General features: G+C 53.0%; 3 protein-coding genes across 3 annotated transcripts; 2 read left to right on the top strand and 1 right to left on the bottom strand.

Moving 5' to 3' along the window:
• Positions 1 to 3,380: 3,380 nt before the first annotated feature.
• CPAR01_03990 (uncharacterized protein) lies at positions 3,381 to 3,755 on the top strand (the record flags this gene model as incomplete). Its single annotated transcript, XM_060488273.1, has 2 exons — positions 3,381 to 3,502; positions 3,659 to 3,755. 2 exons carry the CDS (start codon positions 3,381 to 3,383, stop codon positions 3,753 to 3,755), a joined length of 219 nt encoding a protein of 72 aa, XP_060352479.1.
• Positions 3,756 to 6,204: 2,449 nt separating this feature from the next.
• On the bottom strand, positions 6,205 to 6,576 carry CPAR01_03991 (uncharacterized protein; the record flags this gene model as incomplete). The annotated part of the gene is made up of 2 exons (XM_060488274.1): positions 6,205 to 6,310; positions 6,374 to 6,576. 2 exons carry the CDS (start codon positions 6,574 to 6,576, stop codon positions 6,205 to 6,207), a joined length of 309 nt encoding a protein of 102 aa, XP_060352480.1.
• A 3,309-nt stretch (positions 6,577 to 9,885) lies between these two features.
• CPAR01_03992 (fungal specific transcription factor domain-containing protein) lies at positions 9,886 to 12,883 on the top strand (the record flags this gene model as incomplete). Its single annotated transcript, XM_060488275.1, has 6 exons — positions 9,886 to 10,023; positions 10,114 to 10,180; positions 10,268 to 10,526; positions 10,584 to 10,751; positions 10,801 to 10,979; positions 11,037 to 12,883. The coding sequence occupies 6 exons, from the start codon at positions 9,886 to 9,888 to the stop codon at positions 12,881 to 12,883; spliced, it is 2,658 nt and encodes an 885-aa protein (XP_060352481.1).
• Positions 12,884 to 13,559: the final 676 nt, after the last annotated feature.

A 13,559-nucleotide genomic window follows, 5' to 3' on the forward strand; every position in this document is an offset into this window, starting at 1 on the left:
GCTCTGAGCAGAGTTTGGTCCTTTCATTGCATGTTCCGGCAGTTTGTACGATGAAGGCGTGGATACTGCCCTGACTCCCGCATAGCTAGTTTCCGTGCACACGGAGAGCCCGGCTCGATAAATGAAGGCAACGCCATGACAGGTAGGTCAACCATGCCATCAGCCGCAGTCGAAAATTGCTGCCCAGGCCATCCCTCTGAACGCCACCGACGGGGACGGGGTACTCTAATGAGATACCTTGAGCTTAGAAGTCCAATGTTCGCCTGCAAATAGGCATGAACAGACAACCCCTTCCGATCTAGTGCCTGTATGATGTAGATTAAGTGACAACCCATCGTCGGCCCTGCTCCGGCAGAACGTTATTGCGCTGCCCAATCCCTTCTATTAACCATGTCGCAGCTTTTGTAGGGCTATCTTGGACGTTCCCGGCGGTCCGACAGCCTTTCAACCGAAAAGACCGTGCTTGCTGTAGAATCATACCTGACTGATAGCTGACAGTGATATAGATCCTCGGTTGGTGAGCCGGTGCGAGGATCGTCAGGACAGCCTATGGAATGGAATATGGAACAAGTTGCTAAGAGCGGTAGGTGACATTGGCTGAAACGATATCGCAAAGGCTTTCCTGTGATAAGTACAGGGGAGTTGTGGTATTGGTTTATGACTGGCCTTTCCTTCAGTCCGGGTGGCGGCAGTTGTGGGTGTAGTATGACCGTCGTTGCTTGGCGATACAGGTGTTCTCTGCTTCCAGTCTTCTTTCCCGTCACATTATGACGGCCCTTGCCATGTTGTCAAGGTCGTGTCAGAGCCTCGGACCTTTCCAGACGGGTGCCGAGCAACTTGGACGAGGGGCTAAATAAGGTCGAGAAATTAGATGCGGGTTTGCCATCATGAGATTGGACGGCCGTAACCCGGAGCCGAGACCGGCGGCTCGAGAGAACCGCGTTTTGCTCCTTGCTAAGTTGTTCTTGAGCTCTGACGGGGCTCCTGTGTTACGTCTAGGACCCACGCGTGGCGGTCAAGACTCGGATGCAACAACGGCATAGAGATTGGTGATGGGGAAATGGCCCAAGGCGATCCGAATAAGGTAAAGAACATCCGAAGCTTAAATTCCAGGTCATCGCGTCGTTTCTCACCTCCGAGCGGTTTGGAACGCCCAAGTCTCGCCGCGCCAAGAGAGCAAACTTGCGTCAACGGCGTCAAAATAGAGAGAAAATGGTATCTCTGCTTGGCAACATACACTTTCCCCTTCAACAATCGTATCCACCAAGTTGTGGGTTGGGGTTTAGCTCAGCAGACGGGAGATGGATGCAGAGTCGAAGCTTCTCTCGGCAACATATCTGAGTCAATGTCTGATAATGGTGGATGGCCTCTTGTTGAACAGTGCTCTCTTTCCACTACACCTCATTTGAGAGGCGGCAGCTTGAGCATTCGGATGGCTAACCCTATTACTGATCCATGCGTCGAGAGACACACTGCAGCCACGTGTGTAACAATTATTCTCTGCCGTGGTGCCGTGCTCACTTCAAACCGCCCGTCTCATGCGTTCGTGTTGAGGCTTGGAAGGCATGGACGTTGGCCCCCAATCTGGAGATTGCGGCCGTTGTTCTTTTTGCCTCGGTGCAGTAGTGCTGGAAACCGTCTCGCAAATTGAATGGCTGTTGGGTGTTGTGGCTGTATGCACACCATCGAACCCGGGCCTGGAACGAAGCGGCATGAGCAGCATGTATCGGGCTATTCCCATAGGAGACCAGCGAACCCCAGTCAGGGCCTTTTGGATGCCGCGGTGCCCGGCCTGTGTCGGGCTCTTCAACTCTTACTCTTGGAGTCTCCTACCTGGCACCTTCGGCCGCTATTCGGCTCTGGAGAGCATGAGGGAACAAGGTCTCTGGATGTCATGTGTACAGGTGCGGGGCAAGCTGTGTGCACCAACGTATGAATGCGACTTGCCAATGTTCACTCCTAGGTCGTCAAGACTTACTCAACCAAGGTCTCGAGAAAGTGCCGGAGATGCCAGCCGGGGCTGGGTTCCGTTAGTTGCTCGCTGTAATTGCGACTTTGGGCGAGGCCCGTTGGAAAGTGTCCACCTCTTTTGTGGGGGGATGCCTTTGTTGAAGTTTGAACTGTAGGCCAACTTGTCAATCAAGCTTGGGTTTATGGAGGCAGTCGTCGGTACGAATAGACTCTTTCAGCGTGGACGATGTCCTTCGTTCGAGATGGCCAATCTATGTGAAGGCAAAAGTGATGGTTTGACGCTGACGACAAGGTTGATACCATGACATGACTCTTGTATGATGCAGGATATCGAGCAGAAGCAAGGGAGGACGAGCAAGTTGTGGCTTTGCTTTACGCGTGGATGATGCTGTGGCGGATCTACGAGCAATCCGGGGAAAGTCCCTCGGGCCCAAGCCAGGGTGTCAGTGTCGAGCTCCAGGATACAGACGAAGACTCGCCGCGGATGGCTTGCGCTGCCTCAATTCGGCACTGACCAACGTCAGTCGTCCATGATCTGGTTCAAAGCATGCTCTGATTCGAGCGGTAGCCAGCATGTGTGGCCGTTCTCTATGTCGTCGAAAGGGGATCCACAGGAAAATGTGAACTTGAGTCAGCCCGTTCTTAACGGTTTCTACATTTGGGGTTAGAGTTGTTGCAAGTACTTCCTAGCGACATCGAACGAACCATAGCGGGAACCCCATCCCCCGAAGAGTTGAGACGCACTTGGCATTGAGCGAGATGGATGGCATCAGCAGGAGGACAAAAGCAGAAAGCTTCTCCGCATCGATCGGCATGGTCTCCGCTCCCCTTCGACCGGAGGCTCTTGGTGGAATGTTCTCCAATTCTTCTCGACATTGTGATGTGATGGTTTGGGTGACGAAGGCAGTAGCGGAGGCGCAGACGTGCCTGTGCCTGTGCTATCCCCTCCAAGATCTCTGGTCCCGAGCCGCCCCCCCTTGCGGGAGAGAATGCTGGCGAGCCGGGATCATCGCCATGCATTGACCATATCTAGTTGCCATGTGGTGCGATCCTTTCGTGCAGACACGCAGACTGGCAAACTCGCTGCCTGGCACCGAATAGGTAGAGCCATGAGCCAAGATAGACGGGCGGATGGTTGATAAGAGGAAAGTTATTGGTCGAAGGTAGAGTGAGCAGACACAAGCTGCGCTCTCATGGCTGTGTCAGGTCGGATCGGAGGGCGGGTGAGATTCCACTTCTATGCGGGATGGGTGGCCAGAGCAGCAACTCGCCGTCCAGACCGACACAATGCATTCGCCCTTTTGTCATAAGGAAGGGATGAGACGGGCGTAGAGCTGTTTACTTGGTCCTAATCTGTGGCAAGCATCCGCAATGTTGTTACTATCGGGCGTTGATATGTTGCAGCGACAATGATGAGACGACGGTCCACCGTGGCCGGTTTCTTCACGGCGCTTCTCTACGGCTTTGGTACCCAGGATGCCAAGGCCCTGGAATCCATAGATGCAAGTGCCTATCGATGTTATCTCGCAAGGTAAGCGCAAGACGGGTTTGAACGTCCCAATCGAGGAGCTGCGAAGCTATCCTCGGCACGGCAAGAAGAACATTCATCCCAATTTTCTCAAGTCTAGGTCGATCTCTAAATGTCCTTCCTAATGTGCAACTGTCTGACAAGGCTCCTCGCCCGTAGTAACGACGGAAGGTTCGCTCGTCATCGGTCAGTAATCAGCACGAGCCAGGGAGGAAGGCATGGTCTTGGAGCATCTCATGCTGTCCGATATGAGTGAGGGCCATGTTAGTGTGTCTTCGCGCGGAAAGAAGTGAGACATTCTGTTCGAGGACTCGTCTAATCTGCAGCAACGAAACAACTAGTCCGTCGACCCAGCTTGGTAACTGACAAGTAGACAAGACACCATCAGCAGAATGGACATAGGCAGAGGCAACGTCCCAGGATAGCCAGTATCAAGTGTGGATTCTGTCGTACTTACTCCGTACAGACCATCTAAATTCGTATCCGTACTTACCTCGAGGCATGTCACCTGCCAACTGGGTCATCGTGGTCTAGCCGTTCTATTCACATACTACGGATACATCACCCTTGCATGCCATTGCTTTTCTTTTGCAGCTCTCCGAAGTTCGAACGGTAGCCCGCCTACGATGTGTCTCCGACCCGCGGCTTGCCTCGATTGAGGCAGTCTAGGCAAGGATCCTATTTCGTCTCATCTTTTTTTCACCTCGCAGGCCCCCCATGATCCATACCCCTTTTCAGCAGACATGCAGACAACAAATCATACCGCTTTTCTGAAGCTGGGGGCCAATCGCCACCAGCTCAGAAAAGGGAATCTTTACGAACGGGTAGCATGCATGGTCTGGGCAGTGGACGTGTCTGTCGTACCGTAAGCGGTACTTCTTCACACCCAGCTTCGTCCGCGGCATAGAGTATGGAGTACCGTAGTCATGCTTAAACGGTGGAGGACCGGCACGACGTCAAATCGAACCTCTAGTGCCGCCTGGCAGGCTATGGCGTCTTTCGGTATTTTGCCTTCTTTTTCTTTTTCCTGCTTCTTTCCTTGTTCCCATCGATCCGTTCGAGATCTGACACAGACATTACATGGGCATGTTTGGCGGACCGGCCCTTGATCTCGGTGAAAGAGCTGCCAAGCGAACGTCATCTCACGGGGCTGAAATGACACTTGTGGTTGATTTGTTCATGTACTGCATTATAAATGAGTTGTTAGTTAATCTGTCAAGTGTCAGTGTCAAACGTCAGAAGCAGCAGAGTCATGCCTGGGCTCGTGTGAAGCCATGTCGAAGATGAAGAAGAAATGACATGTTGCAGGCTTGACAAGGCTGCGCCAAGGACACCCCTACGGCTGGGTTGATTAGATGGCCCGATCTTGGCGGTCCGGTGAGTGCCGGCTTGACCAACGGGGTCCGACACAGTGGTCTGGCACCAGGTGTGATTACCCAGGACAGGGGAGTCCATCACTTTCCCGTGTCCCTTTTCCGCCCGTGCGAGAGGGTTGTTGAATATCCGCTTTTTCGTATAACAAACTACAAAGCCAGGGCCTCACGGGGCGGTCTGCCGGGACTGAGTGCTTCTGTCCTTCAATGGACAAGGCAGAAGTGAAGCCGGTTGGCAACGGCAAGTCGGGGATCCGGGCTTTAGAAAGGCCCTGGCATTGGCAATGTTCACCCATCCAACAAGTCGCCGATCTGATCTACATACCTACAGGCCTACAGGCTATCGGGACATGACGAGAATGCATTGCCAGTCACCTTGTTGCTCAAACGCTCATGTTCGTCTTAAGATACAGTGGCCGTCGATCCAAACAAGCCCCGTCTCAGCTTCTTGGAGAACGGTTGGCCTTGTCTTCCACTCGTCTTTCTTTTGTAGATGTGATACCGTATCCGTCCGGTACTTGAAAAGGCACCGATAGATACCTGCTCCGGGGAAATGCATGCATGGGCCATGTATGTAATTTGGATCAAGTACCGGCCTCACCAGGTGCCGCCTGGGTCGATGAGACGCCCATCAACCGGGCTTTTACTGCGTCAGTGCATGGCTTTCGCACGTCCCCTTGGACTTTGGAAGGGGACGTGGTGGGCAGTGGTAGCAGTACAGGGGGGCTCTTGGGTCCCATTCCAACTGGGAAGGGTATCAGATGTTTGCGGAAGGTCGATAGCGAAGCTCATGGCATTCTAGCTTAATAGGACCCAGATCAGACTTTTATATGGGTTGAAACTGGATTATGGTGGATTAAACCAAGACAATTCTAGCTGTCGTGATGAATGAGGCCGAGAACGCCCCCTGCCAGCGGCGAGTCTAGATGATCGAGGGCATGGTTGTCAAGAGTCCAAGACTGGAATCTGGCGCCCACGTGTTGATTAATTCGTGAGACGCCGCTGCCCACCGGGCATACCTACTCAGGACTGTGACAGAGGGTTACAGCTCTGATGGACAGAGGTTAGATTGCTCGGCTGCTACCCAAGGCATGAGGGACAAAAAGGTTAATGAATGAGGTGTGGATAGACGTTTTCGAGAAACGACCCATCTTTACGAGTTTGTGGTGAGTTGCAGAGTCATGTCCTTGTTGCACTTCGGGCGGAACGGGTGTTGCGTGCCTTAGGGTTTGTCGGCCGCGGTGGAGAGTTACTACGCGCTGTATGCCATGTAAGGCAAGGCAAGGTGCTCTCAGTGACCAGACTCCTAGCCAGAGAGGCCAGCACCCGCTCTCATTCAAAAGTCTGGGACCAGGGCATGTCCATGATGCCATTGTTGAGGCCATGGAGAGAGTGAGAGCATTGGGCTCCGTACCGGTCAGCAAATATCGGGCAAATTCTGAATTGTTGTTAGTTAGTGTGATTGGCATACCTACGTCTGGATGAGGCCTATGGGGAATACTGTGTATGGCAGGACTGCGGAACCACCCAGAGTCCCTTGATCACCTCGGGTCTGTCCAGTTGCGGGAAAGGAGGGGTGACCTGGGGCTGACCAGTCCCGCCGAGGATGCGACTGTACAGGACAGGGACGGGTCGGGTTCTGCCCAGGTCAGTGTGTCGGTAACCTCTGGCGAGGGTCGCCGGGACTTTGCGTCCAACATGCATGGGCCAGTTGAGACTTGAAGTTGACATCAACGGACTGTGTAGGGTCACGAACCCATCTCCATCCACCCTGCTGTCATATTCAATGCTCAAGGTCGATGAGGGCTTTGCTTCTCTTTACTACACCAGTCCCTAGTTTCTGTACGGGCACCGCCTCCATCATCTTTGGTACGTAGAAAGATTCGATCAGGGAAGCAGCTTGCGTAAAGCAACGAGTTGGCAATATCAACGCGGCTAGTTGGGTACAAGAGTGCTGCTCGGGCAGGTGCTGCGGCCAACCGCTGACTCGGGATTATCGAGCTTGTCGTTCACCATATATTACCTGCTCGAGCATGTCTGTGATCCGACTCTCATCTTGCATGATGCCAGCCGCTCTCTATTGTAAGGGGGTATGTACGTGGTGCGGCAGGCAACGGCCACGGCAACAAGACAGCGCAGTTTCAACCTCATTTATCAGTTTTCTGAGGGCCAAACCGCAAATGTGACGGACTGATTGACCCAGGTGCGGAAGATGTGTACGGTTACATTGCCGGTTCAAGGCCAATTTTTTCTTTATACCTCCACTCTGAAATCCGAGACGTCCTTCTCGAGGCACGCTGGCGTACAGCATCTTTTCAAAACCAGAGACAACACGGTCCACCATCGCCAAACTCGGTTGTTGCATCACAGATGCCATCTTACATCACTAGGTCCCGTGGTTCCTCCCATGTTCTGTTTTGCTTTTCTTTGGGCTTGGCATATGCCATGGCCGCAAACTTCCAAGTCGTCTTGACCTACGAATACAATCGTTCGTCTTGCTGCACCGAGGTGGTTCGGACGATTCACACCCACCACAGATAACGAACCGGAAATACCGGCTGTCTCTCGCTCTATTTCCTGTCCGGTAAACGAACGTTGCCGTGTTGTGCGGTAGAGCGGCTCCCTCTTTCATCTTGACTCTCAGGCGCACAATTCCATGACCGACTTTGACGACAACCAACCAAAGACAGAGTACATGTCCTGTCCTCAGGCACTTTCCGAATTGTCTGATTGTCTGACATCTGATCCCTACCGACAGGAAGCGGTATCCTGCTGTGCGTCTCCCATCTGGGTCCATCTGAGCGAGGCGACCTGTCCATCTTGCATCCCCTCCTCATTTTAGAGCGCGCTACAGCTGTGCGCTGCAGTGACGGCACGCGCTGCACCTGCTCACAAGCTCACTTCTTTTTCATCTCCAAAAAACCCCACACATCCCATCCAGCTCCAACCCTTGCCAGCCATCCATCGAGTACCATCCTCGTCTCCCATGCTCATCTTCCTCCCCCATCATATATGTAGGCATGTAGGTATCCCCGGGTCGTGTGAGAGGAGAAGAAACAACGGCAGCGCCACAAAGCAGGTACATCACAGTTTGTTAGCCACGCGAGTCTGCAGCAGCCCGTCTCGAAGGGGTAGGTCGCTCGGGCGCCTCGCAGGTTCCTGTCCAATGTCCATAGTTCGTCTGACCAGTCAGCGCTGACAGACTATCACGGATTATACAGACGAAGCAGAGCTAATCGGCGTGTGTTGTTGAAATTGATGTATCACGACACGGCACGGCATGATGAGACTTGTTTTATGTACAGAAAGAAGGTTGAAGGCAGCGGCGGCCTGCATCTGCCTTGTCCCTGTCCGGCTCTGGTTTTTTTTTTTTTTTTTTTTTGCCTTTCGCCACGAGTCGTTCATTAACTCTACCCAGGGTCTTTTGAAAATTGCTCTGGACATTCCTCTACATTTTCTCGCCTCGACTCATTGCGCACTCTCAACACTATCACGGCAGCTTTCTCTACCGTAACAACGCCGCCTGAATTCATTGTGTGATTCGGTATCGGGCCATGTACGCCGGACGTCGAAGAAGTCACCACACGACAGACGACGGGGGAGGGAGAAGATGAAGTATCATTAGACATCAATAGCTACCCATCGGCTGGGAAGACATCTGAGCAATTCTCACCATGTACTTCGCCTGTACGGATGCACCGCACACCATAGAAGGCCTGGATGAAAGTACCGGGCCAGGTACTCCGGGATGGCCATTCGCAGTGCCGCTTTGCGAATTACAGAGCGAATACCCGTCTTTTGATGACTGGGTCTCTCGTCCGGGGCACAGCGAAGGAAAAGAAGGAAAACGAGACAAGGGACGGCGGGCGTCATCCCAGTCTGCCAGCACCAGCCCGGCTCCCCAGTCGCATCGAGGCCTTGGACAGAACAAGACAAGCCTCTGTGATCAAACCGCCCCTACCCCGGCCTCCACGCTACCGAAGCAGCAACCTGCCTTGCCCCATCTTTCCCCAACATCGTGCCCCCCTCTTCAGACTTGCTCCGAGTGCCTCCTCTTGCAGTCTCACTCCGTGGTGCCTCTAGGTAGTCTCTCCTCTCCCTCTGTGCCTCTCTCTCCGCGGCACCTTCATTCTTCCCTCGGTCCTTGCTTTGGGCCTACTTCTCCTCCTCTTCCCCAAGCTACTACCTGCCAACTGCCAACCTATCCGTACGGATACACTACGTATCCCTCTCCTCACGCGCTCACACATCCACACTATACCTAAGGTGTTCTCTCTGCCAGACTTTGCGAGGTGATCCAGGCCCGGACAGCAGACATCCTCGAATCTCTCTAGAGCCCAGTGTCCACTGCTACCACCCCGGCTCGCCTTCTTCTCTTTTTTTCTGCCCCCTTCGTGCAACATCCCCTTCTCCTCTGCCTTGATTGGACTTGAGCTCCTTGTCAATCTCCTCCCCCTGGTTCTGTAACCGTTCCTTTTTGATCCCCTGCTGCTTGTGCTTGATGCATCCGAACTGTTTTCCACGCAAGAACAACGAGAGACGAACACACCCTAGTCGGCTGCACTAGCCACCTCCACATGTCTACTCCCTCCTAGACGACTGCTGGGGGGAAAGACAGTCATCATTTTACCTACTAGGCCCGGCCTGGCAACCTCTTTGCCTTTCTTTACTTCATAACTTCACCAGTCCCCGACCCTGTCCCGTTAGCTCGGCCTCTTGTCTGGTCTCTGTGCTTCTGCACTTCATCGTGAGCCTCTCAACTCAGCTCATTTGCTTCCCGACAGCCCAGCTAGACGACTGCCAGGCCCTTCTAAAGCCACCTCGATATGACCTGATCAACAACAGCTTTGCCCTCCAACCGGCCTACGCTAGCTATTCGGCTTGCTGAAAACAGCTGAATTTCATTCACCCCACATCTGCCGGCGCCGCTCCGAACCATTCGACGACCATAGATTACTTTTTACAACTACCGACCCAATCTTTTGGATGATGTCGATGTCTGTATACGAATCAATGAACGGACTTCCCCCTCCCGGTATTCACCCTGTGGCCATGTCCCGTCCTCAAGTCGGTATTGAGCGCCTACCGACTCGGCGACTGAGCAATGAGCCTCGGGAGTCTATGAACTGCAAATCATGCCGCAAGCGCAAGGTGAGACAGCATGATGGCCTCTCAGCCTCACCCAGAGCAAGGTCTTTCCCAAGACCATAGAGCCATTATCTAACTCAACATAACCAATAGATCAAGTGCAACCGGCTACGCCCATCCTGTGAGGCCTGTCAAGTTTTCCAGTGCCCTTGCGTATACGGTGAGCCAATCTTTTACATGCTTATAGATAAAAAGATGAAACTGGGGAAGGTTTTAGGAGGCTGATGTGTTTTACGCTTGCTTTTAGATGCCGTACCCAAAAAGCGTGGGCCAAAGACGGATGTGTTGGAAGCACTGTTGAAGAGGGTCGATGGGCTGGAGGCAAAATTGAAAGAGAAGAATGCTGGAGAGCAGACCCCGACCACGCCGACTACCGCCGGAATCAAGGATGAAGAAACCTCACGAGCAGACGACATTCCCGACGATGACCCAAATCCCAAGCGTATAGCATTGGACACCAAAGTAGACGCTGACGAGTCTGCCGTTTACTCGCCAGCCCCGGCAAGGTAGGCCATGATGCTTGAGCAGGAATTTCTGGTGAATAGATTGACTGACTTTGCCAGTGAGCCTTCGCCACCTACCGTCCAACCCGACGCGTTGCTAGACACCTACTTCTCGCGGTTTCACTCCAAGCCCTATCACATCTTAGACGAATCATCTGTCCGGCAACGACTTCAGCTAAACCAATTACCGAATTACTTAGTTCACGGGATCTACGCCGTTGCTGCAAGGTGGGTGTGAGCATCGCCAGCTCACTGAAGTTGCTGACCGGATCAATAGATACACACCACATCCTAGTGGATACCAGTCAGCTGTACATCTGAGTGAAGACTTCGCTTCGCGTGCCAGAGCAGAGATCGATACCGATGAGCCTTCGGTTGACGCGCTGCAGGCTCTACTCCTGCTGGTCATTGCCTTCACCGCAGCAGGGAAAGGCAAGAAGGCGTATATGCTGATGAGTAAGTTAAGGGAATTAGGTGCCACACTATATATTGAAATGCTAACATGATGTCCAGCAAATGCAGTTGGAATGGCAATGGCTCTCGAAACTCATCGCGAGATGGACAATAATGCACGCGTAACGCCAGTCGAACGAGAAATGAGGAGGAGACTTTTCTGGACTTGTTACTTGCTCGATCGTTTCCTGGCTTGCGGCTCCAAGCGTCCATCTCTCATCGGCGACAAGACCATCCTTCTCCGGCTTCCGTGTTGGTCACCAAACCCTTCGGTACCCCCGATCGACGGCGAATTTTTTCAGTCTGGGTCCAATCTGCAGTTTCTTCAGGGAAGCGGGAAGAAGTCTCAAGGTAGCACGGGGATGCTCATCGACATCAGCCGGATTCTTGGTATAACAAATCGCTACCTGGCTGCTGGAGGTGTCAAGGGTGACTCTCATTTTCCGTGGCACTCACTTTCAAATCTGTCAAAGATTCGTCAAGATTTGGACATTTGGGCTTCCGGCACCGAAGACGTTTTCTCAAGCCTCGACACGCTGTTCGGTCAACCCGATTCGACGATTCTGGTTTTAAGCAAGCTCATCTATCACCTCATTCACTGCCTCATCTACAGGCCGTTTCTCCCCATCGACCTCGCCGAGCTCGCAGGAACCGGTCAGCACCAATCTTGGCAAATTGAAGCAACAAACATGTGTTTTCTGCACGCGAACGCAATATCTGAACTTGTCGAACTTGGAAAGCAGACCGGCACAATCGAATGGCCGGCTTTCGTTGGCTATTGCATATGCACCGCTGGCACAGTTCACATCCACGGCGCTCACTACAACAAGAATGGCAATGGTGACTCGACTGTGTTCAGCATGTCAGCAGACTTTCTGTCCAGGGAGATGCAGCAACTGAGCGAGCTCCGGTACGCTTGGGCAAGTGTCCAGCATCAGAGGGAAACACTGCAAGGAATTTACAATGCTCATTCCGAACTTGTCAAAAGCCTTGCAAACAATCCGATGCGATATTCTCCGGCATTCCACCTCGAGGACTTTTTCGATCGCTACTCGAATATTGGCGGGCCCGGCGGCCAGACCTTCAACTTTGACGCGGCAAATTTGAGCCTTTCTGATGTGATTGTCGACTTCACCACAGACACCTACACGGGTCACGATCTTTACGCGCCTCGTGCCAATAGCATAAACGAGCCTGAGCGACCGAGTCTCAAGCGCAAGAACACAGCCCCATCTGGACGGAAGCGTCCAGATGCCAAAGTCCTCTCGCCGCTCAGCACGAGTCATATGGCGCGCCCTCATGGTCTGCCAACGCCTTCTCATGTCCGCCACTCCTTTTCACACCCAACCCCCACTATGGCATCTCATCCGTCACCGGGAATGCTGGCGACGCCCACATCTCTGCCTCCTCATCCCGAGACCATGGAGCACCCTCCAATGTCTGCCTCACACGGACAATACGACGAAACTGCGGCCAACAACGCGGCCGTGGCGGCAGCGGCGGCGGCAGGCTTTTCTCTTGGACCTCAGAGCCACCAGCAAGCCACCATGCCGTCGCTCTCTTCAAACTCCTTCTCTCCACAGTTCAGCTTTGCCACACCGGGGGCAAGTGGAAACAATGAGGTAGGGGGCAACTACAATGACCCCATGTTCGGTGGGCTGCCTACAAACGCATTTGGTAGTCCAGCCGCGTGGCATGGGGACGAAGGTGGAAACAAGGTATCCGGTGTCGCCGCGCCCAGTCCTGGAAACAAGAGCAACAACGGAAGCACTGGCACCGGCCCAGGTGAGGAGAAGGACCCATTCTTGAGCCTCCTGGAGCAACTTGCGGAGAATGAGCACCAATTCGCTCGGGGCCCAGGCAGTGAGCTTGACTTCTTTTTCGGTGGTACTGGAGCGTCGCACTAGGATTTTGTACGATTCAATGGTTTCATGTGGTTCCGACTTCTCAGTCAATGGCCGCGGTCATTCGTCCCGCACTACGATATCTCCTCATTTGAACGCGAATTTTCTTTTGGACATTGGGGTCAACATTCAGGGGCAAAGGTCATCATTTTAGAGATTTGGAAACAAAAAACAAAAGGCTCATGAGGATGGAAACGGCACTTCTGGGGGAGCTCTTGACGAAGGAATGATCTAGCATGCGTGGGAGTTTGGATCAGTTGTTTACTCGGGGGACGTGTAAGATGAATAATAGGCACGCAGAGTCCGATGCCTTTCTGGCTAAGAGTTTCTCTACTGAAAGAGAGAGTCTGCTGTTTCTAAGAGTAGGAGAGGGTTTGCCATTCTTGTTGGCAACTCAAAGGCCCTGTTGTGGCCCGCTTAGGCGTTTTGAGCCTTTTAGAGTTCGAGACTCGTCCAAGTATACGCTTATCAGAGCTTGTCACAAACAATTCAAACAAGTTTACCAAAATTATCACAACTTCCGACATGGACTATCCAGCGTTTGACATCATTTATTTGCCGTACACCCTGAGGAATCAAATACCGACATGGCGCCGTTCCACGCCGTTTGAACGCATCGGTGTGATCCGATCGGACACCTGAGTTCCCGAACCACGGTTACTGCAAGTATGGCACTATT

Source organism: Colletotrichum paranaense (assembly GCF_030867605.1).
Source record: "Colletotrichum paranaense strain IMI 384185 chromosome Unknown Scaffold_3.1, whole genome shotgun sequence".
Lineage (NCBI taxonomy): Eukaryota > Fungi > Ascomycota > Sordariomycetes > Glomerellales > Glomerellaceae > Colletotrichum > Colletotrichum paranaense.